The sequence below is a fragment of the Capronia epimyces genome, assembly GCF_000585565.1.
Source record: "Capronia epimyces CBS 606.96 chromosome Unknown aczIQ-supercont1.3, whole genome shotgun sequence".
NCBI lineage: Eukaryota > Fungi > Ascomycota > Eurotiomycetes > Chaetothyriales > Herpotrichiellaceae > Capronia > Capronia epimyces.
The window spans coordinates 1,617,815-1,639,154 of record NW_006912906.1 but is presented as its reverse complement, the minus strand read 5'-3'; the positions used below and the strand labels follow the sequence as shown (position 1 = coordinate 1,639,154).

The 21,340-nt window shown below is 51.9% G+C and overlaps 9 protein-coding genes across 9 annotated transcripts; 5 read left to right on the top strand and 4 right to left on the bottom strand.

Moving 5' to 3' along the window:
* Positions 1-1,366: 1,366 nt before the first annotated feature.
* Positions 1,367-3,250, bottom strand: A1O3_03857 (uncharacterized protein; the record flags this gene model as incomplete). Its single annotated transcript, XM_007733992.1, has 1 exon — positions 1,367-3,250. The coding sequence occupies one exon, from the start codon at positions 3,248-3,250 to the stop codon at positions 1,367-1,369; it is 1,884 nt and encodes a 627-aa protein (XP_007732182.1).
* A 404-nt stretch (positions 3,251-3,654) lies between these two features.
* On the top strand, positions 3,655-4,737 carry A1O3_03856 (uncharacterized protein; the record flags this gene model as incomplete). The annotated part of the gene is made up of 1 exon (XM_007733991.1): positions 3,655-4,737. The coding sequence occupies one exon, from the start codon at positions 3,655-3,657 to the stop codon at positions 4,735-4,737; it is 1,083 nt and encodes a 360-aa protein (XP_007732181.1).
* Positions 4,738-4,795: 58 nt separating this feature from the next.
* A1O3_03855 (uncharacterized protein) lies at positions 4,796-7,605 on the bottom strand (the record flags this gene model as incomplete). Its single annotated transcript, XM_007733990.1, has 3 exons — positions 4,796-6,749; positions 6,808-7,326; positions 7,550-7,605. The coding sequence occupies 3 exons, from the start codon at positions 7,603-7,605 to the stop codon at positions 4,796-4,798; spliced, it is 2,529 nt and encodes an 842-aa protein (XP_007732180.1).
* A 516-nt stretch (positions 7,606-8,121) lies between these two features.
* A1O3_03854 (sphingolipid delta-4 desaturase) lies at positions 8,122-9,258 on the bottom strand (the record flags this gene model as incomplete). The annotated part of the gene is made up of 1 exon (XM_007733989.1): positions 8,122-9,258. The coding sequence occupies one exon, from the start codon at positions 9,256-9,258 to the stop codon at positions 8,122-8,124; it is 1,137 nt and encodes a 378-aa protein (XP_007732179.1).
* A 742-nt stretch (positions 9,259-10,000) lies between these two features.
* A1O3_03853 (uncharacterized protein) lies at positions 10,001-10,985 on the top strand (the record flags this gene model as incomplete). Its single annotated transcript, XM_007733988.1, has 2 exons — positions 10,001-10,085; positions 10,150-10,985. 2 exons carry the CDS (start codon positions 10,001-10,003, stop codon positions 10,983-10,985), a joined length of 921 nt encoding a protein of 306 aa, XP_007732178.1.
* Positions 10,986-11,591: 606 nt separating this feature from the next.
* Positions 11,592-12,717, bottom strand: A1O3_03852 (uncharacterized protein; the record flags this gene model as incomplete). Its single annotated transcript, XM_007733987.1, has 2 exons — positions 11,592-12,098; positions 12,172-12,717. 2 exons carry the CDS (start codon positions 12,715-12,717, stop codon positions 11,592-11,594), a joined length of 1,053 nt encoding a protein of 350 aa, XP_007732177.1.
* A 2,911-nt stretch (positions 12,718-15,628) lies between these two features.
* On the top strand, positions 15,629-16,492 carry A1O3_03851 (uncharacterized protein; the record flags this gene model as incomplete). Its single annotated transcript, XM_007733986.1, has 4 exons — positions 15,629-15,674; positions 15,705-15,793; positions 15,857-16,253; positions 16,323-16,492. 4 exons carry the CDS (start codon positions 15,629-15,631, stop codon positions 16,490-16,492), a joined length of 702 nt encoding a protein of 233 aa, XP_007732176.1.
* A 718-nt stretch (positions 16,493-17,210) lies between these two features.
* Positions 17,211-18,166, top strand: A1O3_03850 (uncharacterized protein; the record flags this gene model as incomplete). The annotated part of the gene is made up of 4 exons (XM_007733985.1): positions 17,211-17,318; positions 17,373-17,395; positions 17,453-17,511; positions 17,559-18,166. The coding sequence occupies 4 exons, from the start codon at positions 17,211-17,213 to the stop codon at positions 18,164-18,166; spliced, it is 798 nt and encodes a 265-aa protein (XP_007732175.1).
* A 1,144-nt stretch (positions 18,167-19,310) lies between these two features.
* A1O3_03849 (uncharacterized protein) lies at positions 19,311-20,204 on the top strand (the record flags this gene model as incomplete). Its single annotated transcript, XM_007733984.1, has 2 exons — positions 19,311-19,625; positions 19,908-20,204. The coding sequence occupies 2 exons, from the start codon at positions 19,311-19,313 to the stop codon at positions 20,202-20,204; spliced, it is 612 nt and encodes a 203-aa protein (XP_007732174.1).
* Positions 20,205-21,340: the final 1,136 nt, after the last annotated feature.

Here is a 21,340-nt window from a genome sequence, read left to right as displayed (position 1 = left end):
GTTCATGGCTTTGGTTCATGGCTTTGGTTCATGGCTTTGTTTCATGGTTCATGGCTCGCTCGATGCCAACGCCGATACTAATCCGAGGTGTGATCAGCTCGCCAGCCTAAAGGGACAGGAACAAGAAGGTTCTGAGAGATGGTCGTCCTGTTCCCTACTATACCATACACTTGCCAGACTGGACTGGCTTCGACTTCGGCTTCGCTGGGGGTACTGGGAACCGTACAGAGAGAGCTGGAAACTGTACCGAGAGAGCTGGGAACCGTACCGAGAGTACTGGGCGGTACAGAGAGAGCTGGGAATTATACAGAGAGAGTACTGGGCGGTACAACTGCCATTGATTGACATTCATTACCAGTATACAGTACCAGTATACAGTACCAGTATACTGCGATGCCATCAGATTACCTAAAGACCAGTGTGTCCGGACTGCTGCGATTAGCATTCCATTTCAGCTGGATGTCTATATATTCAAACCACAGTTTTCCGAGGACAGGACAGGACGGCGGACGTGATCCTGTGTGTGTGTGTGTGTCTGTCTTCTGTCAACCTTGTGTCAGTTAACCCTATGCTAACCCTGTGCCTGTCTGTGTCTGTCGTCTGTCAACCCTATGCCAACCCTGCGTCAGGCGAAGCCGGTTCAGTCCAGTCCAGTCTGGTCCAGTGCGTTTTCAGTCTCCATTCTCCAGTCTCCAGTCTCCAGTCCACCGATATCGATACTGATATCGATACCGATACTCTCGCTCCTCAACTCGACTTACTGGATCCTGGTACTTAGTAGCTCTTTAGCACGACTTACTAGATGCTAGATGAGTGGTGAATGATTAGGGTTAGGGTTAGGGTTAGGGTTAGGGCTGGCAGATTCTCAAGTAAGAATCTGTCTTTCTTCCCTTCTGCGGTACGGCCGAGGATAGAATATAATACGTACTTATAGATGGAATATAATATATATACGCGGAATATTATACCTATAGATGGAAGATTATACCTATAGACGGATATTATATATACGGACCTAGATGGATATGGGCCCATGCCATCATCATGGGCATAGAGTACAGATAGAGTGCATGTACGTGTACCTTCAAGACATGAGGGGCTTATCAAGGGTAGAACTTGGCCTGTGCTATTATCATCATGGGTACAGAGTATAGACAGTGCATGTACCTGCGATACATAAAGGGCTTCCTAAGGGGAGAACTTGGCCCATGCAGACTAGACAGACAGCGAGACAGGAGAAATCGATCAAGGTATATATAACTTGTGAAATGACAAAATTGGATCACATCGCATCGCATTGCTAGCACAGCATACATTATATATACGATACGTACGATACGAACGTCGATACCAGAAAGAACCAGCATCACAACTTGATACTCTTGACCACGTTGGTCTTGATCCCCGTGGCCTCGCCGCCGTAGCCACCTCTCCCCTCGCCGCCCTTGTAGACGGGCCGGATGGAGGCCAACTTCTTCAACTTTTCGTCGTACTTCTTCCTCTTCTTGACCCGCGGGTTGCGCACGTCCTTCTTCCGCTTCGGCGTCAGTCCCTTGTTCTTTTCAATCGCGTACGTGATCCTGCGTTTGCCGTCCGGCCCAACCTGTTCTTCTTCATACACTTCCGCCCCCAGCCGCGCCGCTTCGGCGTACGCTTCCGCCCGCGCCCGCTTGTCGGCGCTCTTCTGCTTGTGCTTGGACACCAGCGTGTCGTAGTATTGGCTGGCTTCGTCATTCAACTTGACGTGTCGGGCGTCGGCATCACCATATGCTTCGTCAGACCCGGCTCCGTCGTCGGCGTCGGCGTCGGCGTCCAGGGCTTCTTGACCCCGGGCGTCGGTTTTGCCTCGCAGTTCCGCTTCGCGCGTAAGTCGCTCCTGCCTGTCCCGCAGACGTTCTTTATGCGGCACGTCGTCGTCGCCACCGGCATGTCGTGAGGCCGCACCTCGCTTGTTGGCCTTTTGGGCAATCTGCGACGTGTAGAACCTCAGACTCTTCTTTCGTTGCGCCTTTTCTGCCAATTCTTCCTGCGTCAGCGGAGCTTCATCGCCAAAGTCCGACTCGTCCTCCACAGGCTGTTGCAGCGACGTCGCAAGCAGGGTTTGGATCTCGTTCTGCCTCTTCTCTCTCTTTGTCTTCTTCTTTTGCGGTTGGATGGTGACAAGTTCCGGCGACGACGGCGTCGGTGATGGTGATGGAGACGGAGATGGAGACGGTTTCCGCTTGGCTTTGTCTTTCTTCGCTTTCTTCTCCTTCTGTTTCTTCGCCCCCGGAGTCGGCTTGACCTCTATCGAGGCCGGCTTCTCTTCGGGCACCGGTTGTACTTCAATCGCACGCAGCGTCTCCGCCTTCAGCCAAAGTTCTCGACACCGGACAAGCTTGTCCATGACCGGATGCTCGCGCAGCTCCCCAGGTGCCAAGGCCAGACCAGATTTGGTGGATGTGAGAAGCGCCAAGTACATGGCGACGGAACCTAGATATGCAGACAGCGCGCGGAATTTGGTCAGGGACACCGCTCGCCGGTTGTCATCTGCATGGTCTGTACTTGATAGTTTGGCCTCCTTCTTCAATTCGCCATATGTGTCTTGTAACCGTAAGAAATCTTTGGTCAATGGTTCGAATTCGGGATATCGAGATCGGAGAGTCTGCAGGCGTTCCTCGACGGTGGCGTCTTCAGGCACTTGGACATCAGGGAGCTTTTCAACCGCCGGACGGTTCACTGGTGCTTGTCTGCTGTCATCGACCCATGCGTTCTCGTCGAAGCCAAAGTCTGCCTCTGTCATGCTCTGCAATTGTTTCTGCTGCAACCTCCGTGCCTCTGCTTCTTCCTCGAGCGCATCCGCCTCTGTCTCGATAGCGTCTGCATTGTAGTAGTCCGCCTTGGATGTGCCCCAGTTGATGTTGTCGTCCTCATCTTCCTCTTCTCCATCTCGACCGGGTTTGCGGCGATGGAGACCGAGGTCGTCATCTTCAAAATCGCTCTCTGCCCTTTCGTCGTCCTCGGTCTCGGGCTCCGACTCTAGATCCTGGTAGACCTCTTCATCTGACGGTTGTAGATCCTTTTCTTGTTCTTCTATCCTCCGACGCCGCTTCGCCGCAGGTCCTTCGTCCAGCAGGATTTTGTCTCGGCCGGCGAAAAACTCGTCTTCCGAGTCGTTAAAGGTCTCTGTAGGGTCGAAGGTATAGTTGGTTTCGGACGTGCCCTCCACGGCGCCGCCCTTGGCTTTTCCAGCCTTTCTCTTTTTAGCCATGGCTGAGAAATTCGGCTGGATGTCTTGATCTTTCCAGCTACAGGAAACGGTTGACCATGGCGGGCCTGCGTTTGCGAATCTCGAAACTTTTTTCTGGGCCGGGCCTTGGGCTTGGCGTGCATGACGCAGAACTTGTCTAAATTCCGGGGTCCAATAATTAATGCTCGGGGTTAGATGGACCGGAGTTGAGCTTGGGATCTTCGCGGCTGAGAAGGCTTAGGGGCCTAAGGAAGCCCTAAGGCTCTTTCCGCGTCATCTTTTAGCGCGTTCAGGGCCTAAAGAGCCTACTACTCTAATTACTGTAAGCTGCCCTTCTAGAGGTACTGTACTAACATGATAAAACGTAACTATCCGTCGGACACAGAGCTTTGGTGTCCCCTTCTGTTCCAGGCTCGAAGTTGAGAATGTTCATATCGACAGCTACAGCTACAGCACTCGCCTCTATTGCCATCGCCATCCTGAGCTTGGTCGTGTTCACAATGTTCTTCAAGCAAGACTACTTCCCCATCGATGGGCGGACGGCGATCGTCACAGGCGGATCACAAGGGTTGGGTCTGTCGGTGGCTCAAGAGCTCGCATCTAAAGGGGCCAACGTGGTGATTGTGGCTCAAGACAAAGCGAAACTCGAAAGAGCCACCCAAGCCATCCAAGCACGCGCAGCGAGGCCCCAGCAGCAAAAGTTCCTCCACCTCTCCTTTGACCTGCGATCTCCTGATTCTGCCCCCGAAATCCTCAGCCAAGTGACAAGATGGAATTCCGGCAGCCCGCCGGACCTGATCTTCTGCTGTGCCGGGAACTGTCAGCCAGCGTTCTTTGCGGACGCAAGCATAGAGACGCTACGGGGCCAGATGGACACGATATACTGGTCGGCAGCGTACATGGCGCACGCAGCGTTGAATCTGTGGAAGATACCGACGAAGACATCCTCTCCGTCCGCTGCCCCGGCTCCTCCAACTCGTCATCTCATCTTCACTTCCAGCACCCTAGCGTTTTTCCCCGTCGCGGGCTACTCGCCCTATTCCCCGGCAAAGGCGGCCATGAGGGCCATGGTCGACAGTCTTAATGAAGAGGTGGCAGTTTACAACGGTGCCAGGCAATCCAACACAGGGCCTGCACCGGACGCAGATATTGCGGTGCACATTCTGTTTCCTATGGGCATCGTCTCGCCGGGCCTGGAGAACGAGAACAAGATGAAGCCGGAACTGACGCTGATGCTGGAGAAGGATGACAAGCCACAGCAGCCGGATGAGGTTGCCAGGATCCTTCTCGACCGACTCAAGGCCGGAGATTACATGATCACTACCATGTTCTTGGGCCATTTGATGCGTGGATGCGGCATGGGCGCCAGCGTACGCAAGAACATCATGGATCTCTTCTGGAACTGGTTGGGATCTCTGGTCATTCTCTTCGTCGCTCCGGATTTCGTGGCAAAGTGCAGACGCTGGGGTAGAGAAAGGGGTCTGCATGCCACGGGGCCGGCGAGCTAGTTCGATTCTATTGTCTATGGTCTCGACAGTTGAGTTGCCATCTGCATCAACCTCTTGATCACGAATCCATCTCTCGTACTCCCCTCTCCAGCATGGCATCAAGGGCTGACATCAAGTCTTCTTTTGTCATTTCTTGATCAAGGTCTTGATCCATAAATAACTCCGCCGTCAACTGCGCCAATCGGACATCCTCCGACTCGGCTTGACTCAAAGCAGAACATATCGCGACCAGATCCTCTCCTTTGCGCGATAATCGAGCAAGCTCCGTGGCGCGTTCGACCACTTCTCCAGGAACCCCATTTTGAGCGGCACATTGGACACCATACGATGTATCGCTCCGCCCTGGTCGGAGATTATACAGATGAGTGACCTCGGTGCTGGTACACCCTTGGTGACGACTGCGATGTTCGTCGACTCGGACCTCCATATGCGCAAAAGTAATGTTTTGAGCCTCGTCGAATAAGCCCAAATCGAATATCTCGTGGAAGTGAGTGGCCACGAGAGCCTTGGGAGATTCGGCTTCGAGCGACGACAGGTACTGAAACACTCCAGCAGCAAGTCCGGCACCGTCACACGAGTCCGTGCCTTTCCCAAACTCATCAATCACCACCAAACTCCGCCTTGTACATGAATTGAGAGCCATGGCAATCTGCTGCATGTCGATCATGAATGCGGACTCAATCTTTGACACGGATTCTCGGGTAGTAATGCGAGTATAGATCTTGTCGGTGATGCCAATGGTGGCGGAGTCGGCTGGTACATAAGATCCCACTTGAGCCATGTAGACTGCCAGAGCAACTTGTTTCTGGTAGACCGATTTTCCCGAATAGTTGGGCCCGGTCAGAATCAACATGCTCGGACCTTCAATGCCGCCGCCGCCGCCGCCGACCAGAAAGGTGTCATTAGGAACGAATGAGGCCACACTCATCTCCTGTAGCAAATGCCGACCCCCCTTGATTTCGATGATGTTTTCTTCTGTGATCATGGGCCGCGTCAGCTTGAACTGGCGCGCCGTGTGGGCAAACGCCAGGTTGCAATCGAGTTCGCCACACAAGTCGGACACGGCGACCAACAGCTTTTCGTCCTCAAGGACCTTCTGGGCAAGATCGTAGGCGATTTCAATCTCGAAATCGCAAATCACGGCATACAGGTCGCCAAGGTCCTCGTCCAGTTCGTGCATCGCGCCGTTCTTGAAGTAGACCTGCTTGTCGGTGTTGAAGGTGCGCTGCCACCCGAGTTCCCGGCCATCGTACACCGGCTGTCCGGAGGTCAGGTCCAGAGGGACCCCCAGATGAAAGCCCATATGGGGCAGATAAGTGACCTGCAAATCGACGTTGACTCCCGCGGGCAGGGCCCGAGCCATCTCGACGGCCTTAGTGGTCAAGATGTCGTTCATGCCATCATAGACGTTCTTGACTTCGTCCAGTTGGTCGTTGATGCCCGGCTTGATGACGGTCCGCTGCTGGTCGGTCGAGGCATCCAGATCCACCATCTCGTACACCATCCGGCCGAGCCTTTGGAGATGATATCGGTCCAGCACGTCCGCAGCGACGACGCACAGTGGGAGACGATCGGCTCCGAGCACTTCCTGCAACGTATCCGCGATCTCGATCGTATGGTAGCAGAAGTCGAGCAGCGATGCCCAGACTCCACTCTTAAACGCATTGTGCTTCTGCTTGCCGCTGTCGATGCCTTTCTTGAGCAGAGTGACCGTGGCCCTCATATTCTTGACCTTGCTGAGGTTCTTGCTGAGCTTGCGGCATGCTTCTTCATTGTCCGGACGGACGAAGATCGAGACAATGTCGAGGCGAGAGTTGATCGGATCAACTTCCAGCGACGGTCTGAGGAACGCTTGTCGCAAGAGCTGCTTCCCTTGAGGTGTTTTGACGTGCTTCTGAAACAGTCCGTGGATCGAAAGTGGCTCTTTGGCTGCCGAACCTTGCTTGTGGGCCGCGGGATGCGTCTCAGGCTGTATTATTTGCAGCGATATCAGGGCATCCACGTTCACCAGCCTAAAGAACATAAGCCTTGGGCAGCAGCACGCACACAACTTCAACACTGAGCTCCTACATTGTTCCTCTCAGATTAAACATCTCAAGCTTCACCACGCGGAAGACTGAGTTGGCAGCTGGATCACGAGGCTGATACCTCGCAGATCTCTTTCGCTGCAAGTAACCAATGATGGCACCAGCGCAGCCGATGCTGACTTTGTTGTTTAAGTCAAGCCAGGAGGAGATCTGCAACAGCTTGCCACGGCGTTTGGTTAAACCTAACTCTTCGGGTTGAAAGTCTTCATCAAACGTGACGGGTTCGCCTGGGACGAAGAGTTCGGAAGCATGCTCATTTCCATCGAGAGTAGGGAGGTTGATCAGCTTATTCAGCGCACCTTCGTAGCTGAACTCATGGGGAGGCCGGATCTCTGTCTCGTACGGGAGAGGATGGTGGTCGTCATCTTTCCTACAATCAGCACCAGGGCGACTTAAAGCATGATTGTTATACTTACCACTGTCAATGAGAGACACCTGTCGCCGAACTCGTGTGTCAAATGAATCGGAGGCGCCGTCGGATTGAGGCGAAAGAATGACCGTGCTAGGCTGAAGATCAATTTTCACTGTTACCGTGAGCTTGTCTGTAGTCTTGTGGTGGCACAATCCTTCCTACGTCTTTCGATTATGTCCGTTCCTCCACCATCTACCTCTTCCATACACAAGAGCCTTTCTTCTGCAGCAATATATTGTGCACAGCCGACCTTTCCCTTCTCTTTGAGATGGATGGCGACGACGACCTGGTCTAGGAAATCGTCTTCTCCCACATGCTGTCCGCCAGGATCGGTTCTCTCGCTTGAGGTGCGTACCTCAGGGCGGGCATGGGCTAGTCGATGGAGGGAGGCGGAATTTGATGGAGGAATAGACGGCGTTCTCTGGGCTTCTCCGTGTCGACGTGTTCGAGGTAGTTGCTGGTGGGAGTGGCTTCGGCCTGCACCTCGAAATGGGAGCCGTCTACCCCTGTCTGGTTTGTGAATTGAGCGGTGCCCTCGCTTGGAGGAAGACAAAGACAACATTCCTCATACGGTAGACTTCTGTCCGTGGTACCATGGAATTCGATGCAGTAATGAGGATGAAAAGTTCTCCACAACAGAGCCGCGCTTTGTGAACATCTGAGATGGGCTGGAAACCTTTTTGCTCAAGCCGGCACGTGGAAGTCCAACTAAATTCAACCAAACTCAACAAAAGCTTCATTAGGATCGAGGCATTAACGAAGAGGAAGGCTTCAAGAGGGTCATCGAGTCTGCACCGAGAGATCATTAATCTTTTCTCACCACGTCTTTCATAGGGCATTGGCCCTTCTATATTGGCATTTTGCTCATTGACACACTTTCATGAATCAACTCTGTAGTTCGCCATCACGCCATCCCCCAACAACTCGTCCACCTTCAAGCCGCTTAACCCGGCACCACATGCCGACTTCTTTGTCAGTGATGAACTGCCACAAGACCAAAGGCCAGCTCTTATGACAAGGCAACGGGTCGTAGAATTCTCGAGCAACATCGTAGACTTTGGGCAGTCTGGTCCACGGGATGGCAGGAAAATCATGATGTTCATTATGGTACCCCACATTGTAGGTTAGAGCGTTGAGGGGACCGTAGTATGAAAATGTTTCGGGAATTGGCACGTCTTGAGGCATTTTCCCTTCCTTTAGCGTTGATTTGGCGAAAACATAATGCTCTGAGATAAAATGAGCCGCGCATGGATGGAGAGACCCAGCCAAGAAAGAGCTGAGGACGAGATATGCAAGGGCCTTCGGGCCCAAGTAACGCACAACGAGGATGTCGAAGATGACCTGCGCAGCAATGTTGCAGTAATGGATCGATCCGAAGGGAATCTTGTAGATCATCATCGGTCTAATGGCGTAGAAAATGAGCTGGAAGGTGCAGAAAAAGGCTTTGCCAAAAACGGAGTCCAGGAAGATCGCTTCCAATGCGGTGGGAAGATCCGTATCCAGGCCATCGATTCCCAAGGATTTGTGGTGAGTCAAATGGTACTGTCGAAACCCGGCAGAGTATGGAACTCCGATCGGAAGATTGGCGAAGATGGCGAGAAGTCTGTTATAGATTGGGGTGCGGAAGGCAAGGTTGTGACTGATCTCGTGGATGGCCAGAAAGAGATTCTGATTTGCCGTGGCTCCAACAATGTAAGCGGTGAGGAAGAAAGGCCATGACAATATAGGTGAATCTTTGAGGAGGCTGGCACATGCAACCTGGAGGAGGACCACGAAAAGGACCAGATATTTAGTGAGCGGTTCAGGACCACACAATTGCAGCACTTCCTTATGTGCTTTAATGATTGCCTGCCGACGAGTTCGATGCGGTTCTTCCGTGTAGGTCCAGAAGAACTTGTCCTCAAATGTCTTGTGCCTGTGGAATGACTTGTTTCCCTTGCTCTTTTCCAGATCTTCGGTTGCAACAGGTGCGTTCGCCGGTCGAAGCCTGCGGAGGGACTGCGTCTCGGTGGCGGTGGACATGTTGTGCTTCTGTCGAGTGAGAGCTAGCGAGCGTGAAAGGAAATAACAAGGGGGTTGACAACTGCCAGCATTGTCTTCCCAGACCATGGAAAGCGAAAAGAAAAGTTAGCTACACAAGGTACTCAAAGAGTCAGGAGACGCGGTTTGGGGCAGCCGAAGGGCAGCAGGGATCAGTTGCATGTGGAGTTAGGGGCACCTGCAACCACACACATACAAGTAATTATGTAATCTGCAGGTACGTTCCAGGTTAACAGGGTTAGCAAAACCTCAAGCTATACCATTTAATATCTTTCTTAAGTACTAGACATACTCAACGGCCTCCCTAAGTAAACATCTAATTTTAATATGTATAAGTCCTATATCTAGAGATAGGTATTTCTTAGTGAATGGAAAACAGCTGCTATCTTGACACCCACCCTAAGCCTTGGCATTATGACGCCAAACCTCGGGCTGAGGCTGCCTGCGTCCTCCGGAGAGTTGTGAACGTTGTCGCGCATCACCCCTACGGTTCTGGACGAACGGACCAGCCCTGTTATTCTCTCCGAGAGGCTTGAAGCATACACAGGCCACTCTATCACTCTCTTCCCATTCCTGAAACTTGCTCCTAGGAGACCCCCGCTTCAACTCAACTCAACCAACCCGCCCCAAGTCCCGCGGCTACTGCCCCGCCTCTTGTGATTCGAGACCGGCTTACTATCATCAACGATCAAGCACAACCTCTGTCAGCATACACCTGCCTAAAATGGCGACTTCAGATCTCGACCAGTTGGTCATGATGGGATTTGACAAAGAAAAGAGTCAGCTGGCCTTAAAGAAGTCAGGTGGATGTAAGTTTCCTGAGGCCATGAAGGCATCGTTTCTTCTTCGTTTTATGCTGATGTTACGACACAGTGGCGGATGCCATCGACTGGCTAGACACAAATTCGTCAAAGTCACTGGAAGAACTAAAGGCCGAAGAAGAAGCCGCCGTCCAAGCCCAAGCCGCGGCAGCAGCGGAGGAAGCGAGGAGCCTGGTTTGCAATGAGTGTGGCAAGAAGTTCAAAGGCACTGCTCAGGCTGAATTTCATGCTTCCAAGTCGGGTCACACGGACTTCGCAGAGTCGACCGAAGAGATCGTCCCTTTGACCGAGGAAGAGAGAGCGGCTAAACTTGAAGAGCTACGGCAAAAATTGGCGGCCAAACGAGCCGTGCAGGCAGAGCAGGATAAGATTGACCAGAAACGCAACGAGCAGATCAACCGGAAAAAGACCAAAGAGACCGAGGATTTGAAGGAGCAACTGAAGGTCAAAGAGCAAATCAAGGAGGCGGAGAAGAAGAAACGCGAGAAACAGGCTGAGATCGAAGCAAAGAAGCGAATACAGGCCAAAATAGCTGCTGACAAGGAGGAGCGAAGATTGAAGGCCGAAAGAGAGAAGGCGGCAAGGGCAGGCGCAGCAGCACCAGTTGCAGCGCCGCCGCCTCCCACGGCCGCACCGGCTGCCTCCAAACCCGCCTCAGAGTACAAGGAGACGCGGTTACGATTGCAGACGTCGGCTGGCAACATCTTGAAGACATTCCCTGTCGAGACGACCTTGTTTGAAGTAGCGGCAGCAGTCGGAGAGGAGACAGGTCGAGACGTTGAAAGTTTCAGTCAAAACTTTCCCAGGAAGGTGTTCGGTCAGGAGTTCTTCGGAGAGTCGTTGAAGGACTTGAAATTAGTGCCCAGCGCCAGCTTGATTGTGAAGTAGGTTCTCTGCCTTACTTTCCATTCTTTCGATCACGAAAAGTTCTTCATGGCGCAGGCGTTGGGGTGCAAGCTGCGGCGATTGTTCATGGGGCTGGACTGACGATTGATCAAAGGGATTACCCATTGCCGTGGTAGCATTTGAAGATAACGTGGTGATTCCGGAGTGGCAGACAGAAATCTTGCGGTAGAGGTCTTTAGAGTCAAGACAGATCATGATCAAGAAACAACCCTTGCGATAATAATGACCGTGCAGTTTAAACCAATAGCTCAAATATCACTATACCATATATCATAAGGCTGCTCAAGGCTCTCGCTGTAAACAGAACGTTTCGAGCTCCCATCAAGCTAGTAGTATCATAATATCCAAGAAAAGATGAAAGTAGTCACTGAATGGACACTTTCGGAGCAAAGCTGAAGCGTTTTCATAATTCGTAATTCATCATTCATCGATGCATGAAGCCGATGACCGTTTCCCTGCCATTGCGACGTTTCTCTCCTTGCTTCGCATCCCTGTTAACCTCGATCCAGAGATTACAGTAGTTTCAACCGCGAGCAAATCATTGCATGTCCTGATCTGGCATTCGTGTCACCATTAGCCAGAGATCTGTCAATTATCACGAGAGTGTGATCTATCGATATCATCCGGAGAGCTGGCCGTCGGCGCAGTAGGAGGTGGCTCCTGCGGGGTCGTTCGCTCCCTCTGGCGGTCGGCTTGAGGGTTCATGTTCGGCCTCCTGTCACCACCGCCTCCGGAACCCTGCGACTGGAGGTTATTGCTGACCATCGTGTTGCTGAATCTGGATCCAAAGACGGCTGTGACATTGTCACCAAATGTTTCCTTGCCGGTAAAAGTACTGTGTTGCTGTAATGCCTCTCTAGGAATCGGCGTAGGGTTGCCTTCAATTTGGATGTGGTGGCCAAAAGTCACATTGGCCCCATGGCCCCATTCGCGTTGACCGTTATGATGAGTTATCAATATTGCCTGTTGTCGAAACGCCTGCTGCTGCCCGTCTGGATTTGGATCTGGATTTGGATTGGAAGTCATAGAAGGCGGTGGTGAGGAAGGAGGATTAAGTGGAGAATATTCGACGCGGTCCGTCGCTGCAGCAACTCCCTGGATAAAAAAGGGCGCGTGAGCAGGAGTCCTATACAAGGTATGTACGTCTCTTGGCGCAAGTTCAACTTACTGAGCATGTACTTGCATCATCGCTCCCGTATCCCTCGTCGGCCACTTTAAAAGGCATAGGAGGCCTGGGAGTCGTTTCTCCCGTTCTTGGGGTGGATTGCATTTTCTCTTGACTTGCGAGTTGATGGATGGTCTCTCCAGATGCTGCCGTGATGTAGAAGTTGAGCAACCCTCTGTCCTCGTCTAGGGCCTCGAAGGAACGGAGAAACTTTTCCTTTGCTTTTACGACGGAAATAGCGAGCAAAACCCGCCGTGTGATAGTGCCGCTTTTTCCAATGGCATCAAGGTATCTTTGAAGAGCAGATCGAATTGTGATGACCCTTTCCTCCAGTCGGTCGATTTGAGCTTTTACTTTCGGGTCCTGCAAAGACAGATGATCCTGTATAGACTGAAGCACGAAAATAAAGGAATCGAGATAGTCACATTTCTCTCTTAGACGCAGTGGCCCCTCTTTGATTTCGTCTCGCAACTCGAGCAGGAGACCGACGATGTGGTTGATATATGATACAAACTGTCCCGCTGCCGCAATAGCGCTTATGGCATCCATGATGGTGTTTCAAGGGTGAAAATGTTGCGAGTCCGTTCGGACATTCCCATGCCCTAGCTCAAGAGCCCGAATAGCAGAGTATGTGATCAAAGTACACTGAACGTGAATCGTCCTGCATGTGCCTGCGCCCCGAGAAGCTACGTGGCACCATGGCACCATCTAGGACCCCGGCTTCTAAATGCTCTTGGACCGCTACGAGCTTGGTGGACAGATTTGATTTGTGCTACATACGGAGTACACTGCCTTCTCGTCCGACAGGGCAAAGACATGCCCATCGCTGCTTACCAGGTCAGTGGCGAATATGCCAGCCATGATCCACGCGGCCCGGTCTCCATGGCTTAGGGGGCGACTTCTTTGGGCTTCCTGGAACTCGATCTGGCCAGTCATCTGCTACCTATGTCGGAGTGAGATATTGCAGCATGCGGGCGCCCGGCTTGACCGTCGAAGGCTAAGGGACTCACCGGTTAGCCTAAGGTAAGGATGAGGCTCTCCTACATGTACTGTACTTGAAAATGATTAATTGATTGATTGATTCCCTGTCTCGGTGATGTACTCGCCAAAGGCACAGGCACCGCCGAGACCTTCCCTACACTTACTCTGCCAGTGTTGGTTTACCAGGGGGTTCGCCCCTCCTTCCTGAGCGTTCCTTGGGTGTCTCTTGGAGGAGGTTCCTGGTCCTGATTGGGCGTATGTTGAGCCTCAGCTGCCCTTCCTTGTCCTGGTATATGCTCACCGGTCACTCTCGTCAAGGGTGTCGGTCGTCCCGGTCATGCATGTGTTCCATAAATCTGCACTAATGCACGCATGTGTACGGACTTATACTCCGGCCATGTTTCCGCTGCAAAGCAACTACGGAGTAATGATAATTACTCGATTTCTTGGGCACTCAGACATGCAAGAAGGTCATTCAGCGAACCTACTGGCCGCAAGCTCTTTCGATCGCACCACATTTCAATTTGGGCGTGGCGCGGACTTCATTAATGGCCATAGCTATACCCACAATACTTACGTCCTCAACACAACCGAGCGCGAACCTCCGTCTTCACAGGTCCCTACAGCCGCTCCTGGCACTCCTCCTGCTGATATCGCTCCTCCTCCAACAATAAACAGGATTCCACACCAGTCGAGGAGCTGGGTCCAATGGTACAAGACCAGTGATCGAGCCATTAAAGTGGTGATCCCGCTTTCCATCGCAGTTGTTGTCGCCGCAATTGTCGGTGCCGTTGCTTACTCCGTCCTTAAATCTGGACACAACAACAGAAACCCTTCGCCACTGATCGAGACCAGGTAAATAGTGTCACCCCGCGAGCAAAGAAACCGGATCGATTCTAACTATATATATTATCAGCATCTCAGCTTTACCGTCAACGTCACAAACCTCTCCTTCCAACATCATCTTCTCATCCACCTCTACCGCCCCATCCACGCACGCGGGCTATACCTTCACTTCTCCCTCTGTGACCATGGTACCAGGTACACCAACAGTTCAAACAATCTTACCTGGAGATAGCACGACTGTGTTCACATACTGGGGATCTGTGCCGGAAACATGCACACAAGGCTGTCCGGGATGGCCGTGCAACAACGAGAATGATTGCACAGATTGTTTTTCCTGTGCACTCGGTGCAAAAACGTGTGATGGTCCAACTTTGACACCTTTAACGGGTTGTGCCATCCCTTAAGCCTGACACAATATCCCGAGTTAGAATTGGATAGAATGCAATAGGAGTTATCGGCCATCTAATATGCGATTTTTCGGTGAATCATATATGTGACTTAGCTCGTAGACCGGGTTATTCCTCGAATGAGGCATCCAGAACAAGGATCAAAGACCTCTACTGCACCAGAAGATGACCTGTACCGAAATATCTTTTCGAGACCAAAGAATAGAGATGTGCAGAGGAAGGCCCGCCGGATAATATACTACATATGATGCGAACGCGTCTACTACGCGTCTACTCCGTACTACGCGTCAACTACGCGTCAGCTCCTCTAAAAGCTCTGTAGGTCGGGTGAGGGTCGCCGTGCCTCCTACGCCCGCGGTGATGGCCTAAGGTGGGGTCACTTTGGATTCCAGCATCGTACTACAGGGGCCTTGGGAGTCATAGTGACTTATCTTATCGAACCTCACACCATATCGGTCTTGCCTCTCACCCTCCGGCCTCTACTCCATACCTCTTCACCAATTCTGGACTCAAGCGTAGCCCTTAAATGGCTTGATCCTGTAGCAGTACTGTAAGTCCTCCTCGCTTCAAAACAGACGCAAGCCCTGCGCGATGCAAACCCCAACACAGGCTGTTGCTGTTGATCACTGTTCTCATACCTATCGCTCTTCAACTGACACCGACACTCTCGTCCATGGTGTGAAGGTAGATAGTTGGCGATCTCGTCTTCTCGTGTTCTCCCTGGGCCGCTTTAGCCTCGGCACACCAGGCGCAGGCCCACCACTCCAGTCCGTCTACGAATTTGAGTTTAACACTGCGAGGAACATCTGGTAAGAGTCTAGGGGAGGGATCGAGCCTCTACTACGTGCCCGTACCAACATGGCGAAAGGTCTCAGGCTCGATTCTTGGTTGATAGATCGAATCTTGACACCGTGATTAAACAATCACGTACGCGACTCTTGACGTCAGCGTGATGTGTACATTTTGTACTATCTCCATCTGGCATCTAGTAATGTACCGAAATGACCATGGTGCCTACGACAACATTCTTTCTCTCCTACAACTCTGAAAACTTATTATACTCTTGAATTCGATGGAGAGAGAAACATGGTCCCAGACGTTGATGGATCAACCCGTCAAGCTGAACTCAGGGTTCTCTAACGGATGCAGCAAACAGACAATCATAAGCTCAATACCTACAGTACCCGTCACTGTCGAGAGGAAGGCTTTCATACCGGCAAAGGGTGATGAACAGCTTCTCCATCCCGGTTCGCTCCTCGTCTACCGAGCTACGTGCGCATTGACGCTGACCATTGCTTTCAGGCACGGCTCGCGCTAACATCGCAGCCTCGGTTCAACAACCCAACGGTACTTTGGAAGACGACTGGGTAGCGCGTCACAAGCATCAGACTGTTAGTTGACTATCATGTCACGAAGCTACAATAAGTCCAAAACTGATAAAATACTCATCTCAGGTATTACAACAACACTGTGAGTTCTTCGACACCGATCGAGACAGCATCATCTGGCCCCAGGACACATTTGTCGGCTTCTACAAGCTCGGATTTGGCGTCATTCTATCCCTGGTGGCCCTCTTCATCATCCATTTGAATTTCTCGTATGTGACGCAGCCCTCGTGGGTGCCGGACCCTTTGTTCCGTATCTACCTGGCCAACGTCCACAAAACCAAGCATGGCAGCGATAGCGGCACCTACGACAATGAAGGGCGGTTTATACCTCACAAGTTCGAGGAGATTTTCGACAAGTACGCCCATGGGAAGGACAGTCTAAATATCTGGGATATGGCAAGCCTGATCAAGGGTCAGCGGCTGGTCTCGGACCCGATCGGATGGGGGGGCGCCATCTTTGAGTGTATGTTTACTCGAGCAGCTCTCGGCCAATACTGGTCGGCTTTGGGTCCCTCTCGCTGACAGTTACCAGGGTCCATCACGTACATTATGCTATGGCCGGAGGACGGGGAGATGCGAAAAGAAGACATCCGTCGGGTCTATGACGGGAGCCTTTTCTACACGATTGCTGCGAGACGAGCGAAGAATGAGCCCGCCTCCACCGGAGCCGTGCAGCGGTCAAAGAGTTATTGGCTGTCCTGAAGCTACTGTTGCCGTTGATTGTACCCAAATGTTGACTACACAATACCCGCTACTTTGGAGCCATCGACGCCGGTATACGGTAGTGAGGTGTCGGGTAGGGAGGCGGAACGGACCAGTCAGCGACGCGAGAGAATACGAGGGCATTCCGCTTAGGAATCCTGAGAACAGAGAGATACATAAGACTGGTCTTAGACTCCTGCTTCTTGGGGTTCTCAGCCATACTCATAGTATCTAAAGCATAGATAAATACGGAGTAACTACGTACTGTAATCCGGGGATCCGTGGAGAAGATGCGAAGATTAAAAGGGGTTGGCCCAACTACATGAGCATTCACATGCTTCTCCGTATCACAGTCTAGTTCGAACGGGGGAGCATTCGATCTCTGACGAAGACATGCACCCGCTCCCGCTCCAGCCTCCAGCCTCCAGCATCCGCTTTCTACCATTAGGCGCTTCTGTCCAGGAACTCCTCTCTGTCTACCGTCATACTGTTACGGATAGCCTGCTGAACAATCGAATCAGCCACTTCCACTTCTCTACCAATTATACCACCACACGATCCATTACAATCAACCTTGGTCAAATATCGTTTGCTTGCGAGCATATCTTCTCCAGCCCTCTCGCCTCACAACCTGCGCAATCCATCTCCTGGTCTGCACCATGTCCGTCGAACTCCAGCCAGCCGAATTGGGCTTCAGACGTCAGTGAATTCTGCCAGAATGGACACGAGACAGGAGGAAAACTTACAATCAACAGGCCCGTTCAACCATGAAGTCACCGAGGTCCTCAAAGTTGTCAACGTCAACGATGCGCCTGTTGCCTTCAAAGTATGCCACCGTCTCCGGATCATCGTGTGCAGCCGCTAACTGTCTTGAACACAGGTCAAAACCACCGCCCCAAAGCAGTGAGTAGCATGGCTATTCTATGACCTCGGAAGCTAGACCGTCTAACCCCATACTAGATACTGCGTGCGACCAAACTCGGGCATCATCCCACCCCACGAGAGCGTCGAAGTACAAGGTATGAGAGAAGGTGGCACTTGAAAGTACATTCGCTCACAACCACAGTTCTCCTCCAAGCTATGAAAGAAGAGCCTCCTCTAGATGCTAAATGCCGCGACAAATTCCTCGTTCAATCCGTTCTAACATCCCTCGACCAAGATCCGAACGTCACAACACTCTGGCAGACGGTGGAGAAAACATCAAAGAGCAGCATACAGGAGAGAAAGATTCGGGTCAACTTCCTCCCTTCATTCGATGCGACACCAAATGGCGACTCTTCCCACGAGGAACAACCTCCCGCATACTCCTCGCCGTCCCCGAAATTTGGATCTCCCGCCGCGGAATCTTCAAGCCGCGCATCGACTGCGCAAACTGCGAAGAGCGCAGTTGCAAATGCCGCAGAAGCCACCGGCTTGACCACCGCGGCTGCTGCCGTTTCGAATACCGTGCCGCTTACAAGTGCGGAATTGAAAGAGCAACTGGCGGCAGCCAGGGCCCAGATCAAGCAGTTGAGCAGCCAACTACAGGATCCAAAGCTGCGACAGAGGAAGTTGCAGGAAGCGAACGAGAAAGTCCAGACTGTAGTTCAGCAAAGCCATGAAACTGGTGTACCACTACAGATCGTGGCAGGGTTGTGTTTACTCAGCTTTCTCATCGCCTATCTGTTCTTCTGAACAGGTACAGTCGAGAGGATTTGAAGGAAATGAGCCATCAAGTTTGGATATTTCGACATATATTGAATGACCCGGCTATCGGATAACCGTTGCGGCGATCCCTCTGCTATCGAGTCTGGCATGATGTGAGAGACTGGTGAGGATGGCCACTGGCTTCATTCTGTCACTTCCTTCGACAGTTCTACGCGAGGGTGCAGAGTTGTGTGCTGTCTGGGCGTATATGCGAAAGAAAGAGTGTCCGTCCAAGCTGGACGGGAGGCAGCTTATGAGGTGGCTTACAGGTGTCAATGGACTAGCTGGACGTTGGCTGGTTTTGTTTTTTGTATGTTCGGTCTTTCTGTGTAAGCGTAGAACGAAGCAGAGCAGATGTGATGTTCAAGTCAGAAAACGATCTTGGCTTATGGTGATTTGTGTACCCCACGCTGATTGCCCTGGGCGATGCTTTTTCTCTCGTTTTTCCATATCATAAAGTATCGTGGAAGTTGTGATTCCGGTTTACGTAGTGCGTCTTGGTAATGTGATTCTGAACCGGAATATACACTCTATCGTTACAAGGCTTTAGGGCAAACAGCTTTGCTTGGTGCTGACTTGGAAAGTTGGGGTGAGAACTTTGGCTACTTTTGGTCATGGGATTATATTCTCTAAATTACAAAATATATTTGACGTAGATTGGGATTCCGTGGAAGAACGGGGAAAGTCAGTCAATAGTAGTGCCACCATCTACAGGAAGGCCAATTCATTAGCTTCACCAGAATACTTGAGGCCACTGCCCTGATATAGAGTGCCCGATTAAATCAATGATCGTCGATACTCCCACATACAATCGTTGTTGTTCATTCATCGGTCGGCGAGGCTGAATTTGGTTGGACTTTGGCAGGCAGGTTTTCCGACAGGCCTCCAACTCCGAGTCCAAAATTAACTTCAATGCCGCAGGCCACGAACCTCGACTTCAAGCTCAACCTGGCCTGACCTCCTCTGCCAAACGCGCAGAGACCTCCACCGAACCAGTCCTCACTTATCACCCTCTCCCGGCAACGCCGAAGGACCAAGCTACTCTGCCGACTCCTCAGCCGCCACGAGTCTCTTGCAAATCATCAGCATCTTTCTACCCTCTTAGATCCAGAGTCCCCGAATCAACAGCACAATGTCGACCGAGATGGAAGTCGACCCTATCCCGCCGGCCGCTGCCCCTTCTACAGGAGAGGATGGGGACGCAAAGAATGGCGCAGGTACAGGTACATCCTCACCGACCGAGACGAAGAAACAACAAGCCAGTGCGGGGACCGAAGCGCGCACAATTCAGGGCGCCGTCGCGGTCCGCAGTATCGAGGGCTGGATTGTCGTCGCGACCAACATCCACGAAGAGGCTACTGAGGAGGACATTACAGACTTGTTCGGCGAGTATGGCGACATTAAGAATCTGCATCTCAACCTGGACCGGAGAACGGGTTATGTAAAGGTATGACACACACCCACACACACATTGCGATCGGAAAGAAGAGCAGAAAGAGTAGACATGGCGGATTATGCCAGACCGTGTCTTCTCTTCATATGCTCATGCCATTGCGCCATCCTCTTGGTTCTTTCGGTTTCTTGCTAGCTGGTGCATTTCATATTTTGGATTGTATTCCTGCCATGCCTGCTCCTCTTCGCATTGAAGTCTGATTTATTGCTCCTTTATCGCACTGTCTTCTATACAAGTTACGGGCGGACAACTGATATCCTCGTGTGTGCGCTGCAGGGCTATGTCCTTATCGAGTACCCGACCCAAGTCGAAGCCGCAGCGGCGATCAAGGCTCTGAACGGCGCCAAACTTCTGGAACAGACAATCTCTGTCGACTATGCTTTCGTGCGGCCGCCGCCCAAAGATAAAGGGCGTGGAGGCAAGCCAAGTGAACGCCGCGGCGGCCGAGGTGGTGGAGGCAGAAGTCGCAGCCGGAGTAAATCCAAGAGCAGGAGCAAGAGCCGGAGCCGAAGCCGCAGCCAAGACAGGGAGAGACGTCGTGCAGCGGATGAGGATAAGATGGAACGGGATTGAGCACTCTACAGAGAGCGAAGAGATTGAAAAGTGCTGCATCATGATCCTGGAAATGGGACGACGACACAGAGAATCGGCGAGTCGGTGCGACGCCACGCATTGCCAGGGATTCCCCCCTCTGCGTGTGCCGGGTCGGACATAATACACACAGACGTCGCCACGATATGATGGACAGGAAAGCAAAGGTTCTCGACTCTCAAAAAGCACGATAAGCGCGGCCTTTTGTCTTTCTCGACCCGGAAAAGGAGGACGCAACAACTTGCAAGTCGAGCACAAGAGACGGGCCGGACTGGGACGGATGGGAGAGGGGAAGAGGGAGAATCCAGTCATCTCCCCTCGATAACTCCGAGGCTGAGGTTGAGGCTGAGGCCGATGCTGACGAGCTAACCATCCACATTCTGATATTGTATACCCAAGGAAGGAATGCATATGCCGATCCAAATATATATGTGGTCGGCACCATCGCAGGTCTATTGAACAGGTTTGTTTGGTCCCACACTGCCCCTGCCTCACATACACCGTGTCACATCTGCTGTATCTGTACATGTAGATGTACATATACCTACCTACCTAGACATACAAGTTCTCTGGGTTGGATTTGGGCTAATATGCGTGTGTTAGATTTAGATACAGATACAGATACAGATGCAGCTTCTTTTTCTCTCCTTTCACTCTCACTTTCACCCTCATTCTCACCCTCACCCTCATTCTCTCACCTCACACACTCTCTCATATTCTCTCGCCTCACACACACTCTCTCATATTCTCTCACCTCTCACACACTCTCTCATATTCCCATCTCACCTCACCTCACATACATACTCTCTCATATTCTTTGCTGTGACAAGCACATTCGTTCAATAAATCATCCATTCATTCATTCATCCAGCCATCCTCCCTACGACAACACCCCTCATTGCCTCTTAGATCGCTGGTCCCCCCGACCACAGCACATCGGCAACGGCAACGGAAATGGCAGCTTTGCGCCCTACAGTGCAGTGCAGTGCAGTGTGCGAGGTGGCCGTCCAAACATTCCTCTTCCTCGTGCTGGGGATTGGGGCTGGGGTTGGACACCACGTCGTACACCGTACACCGACGCCTTGGCCTTGGCCTTGTTACCTGCCGTTCGATGGCTA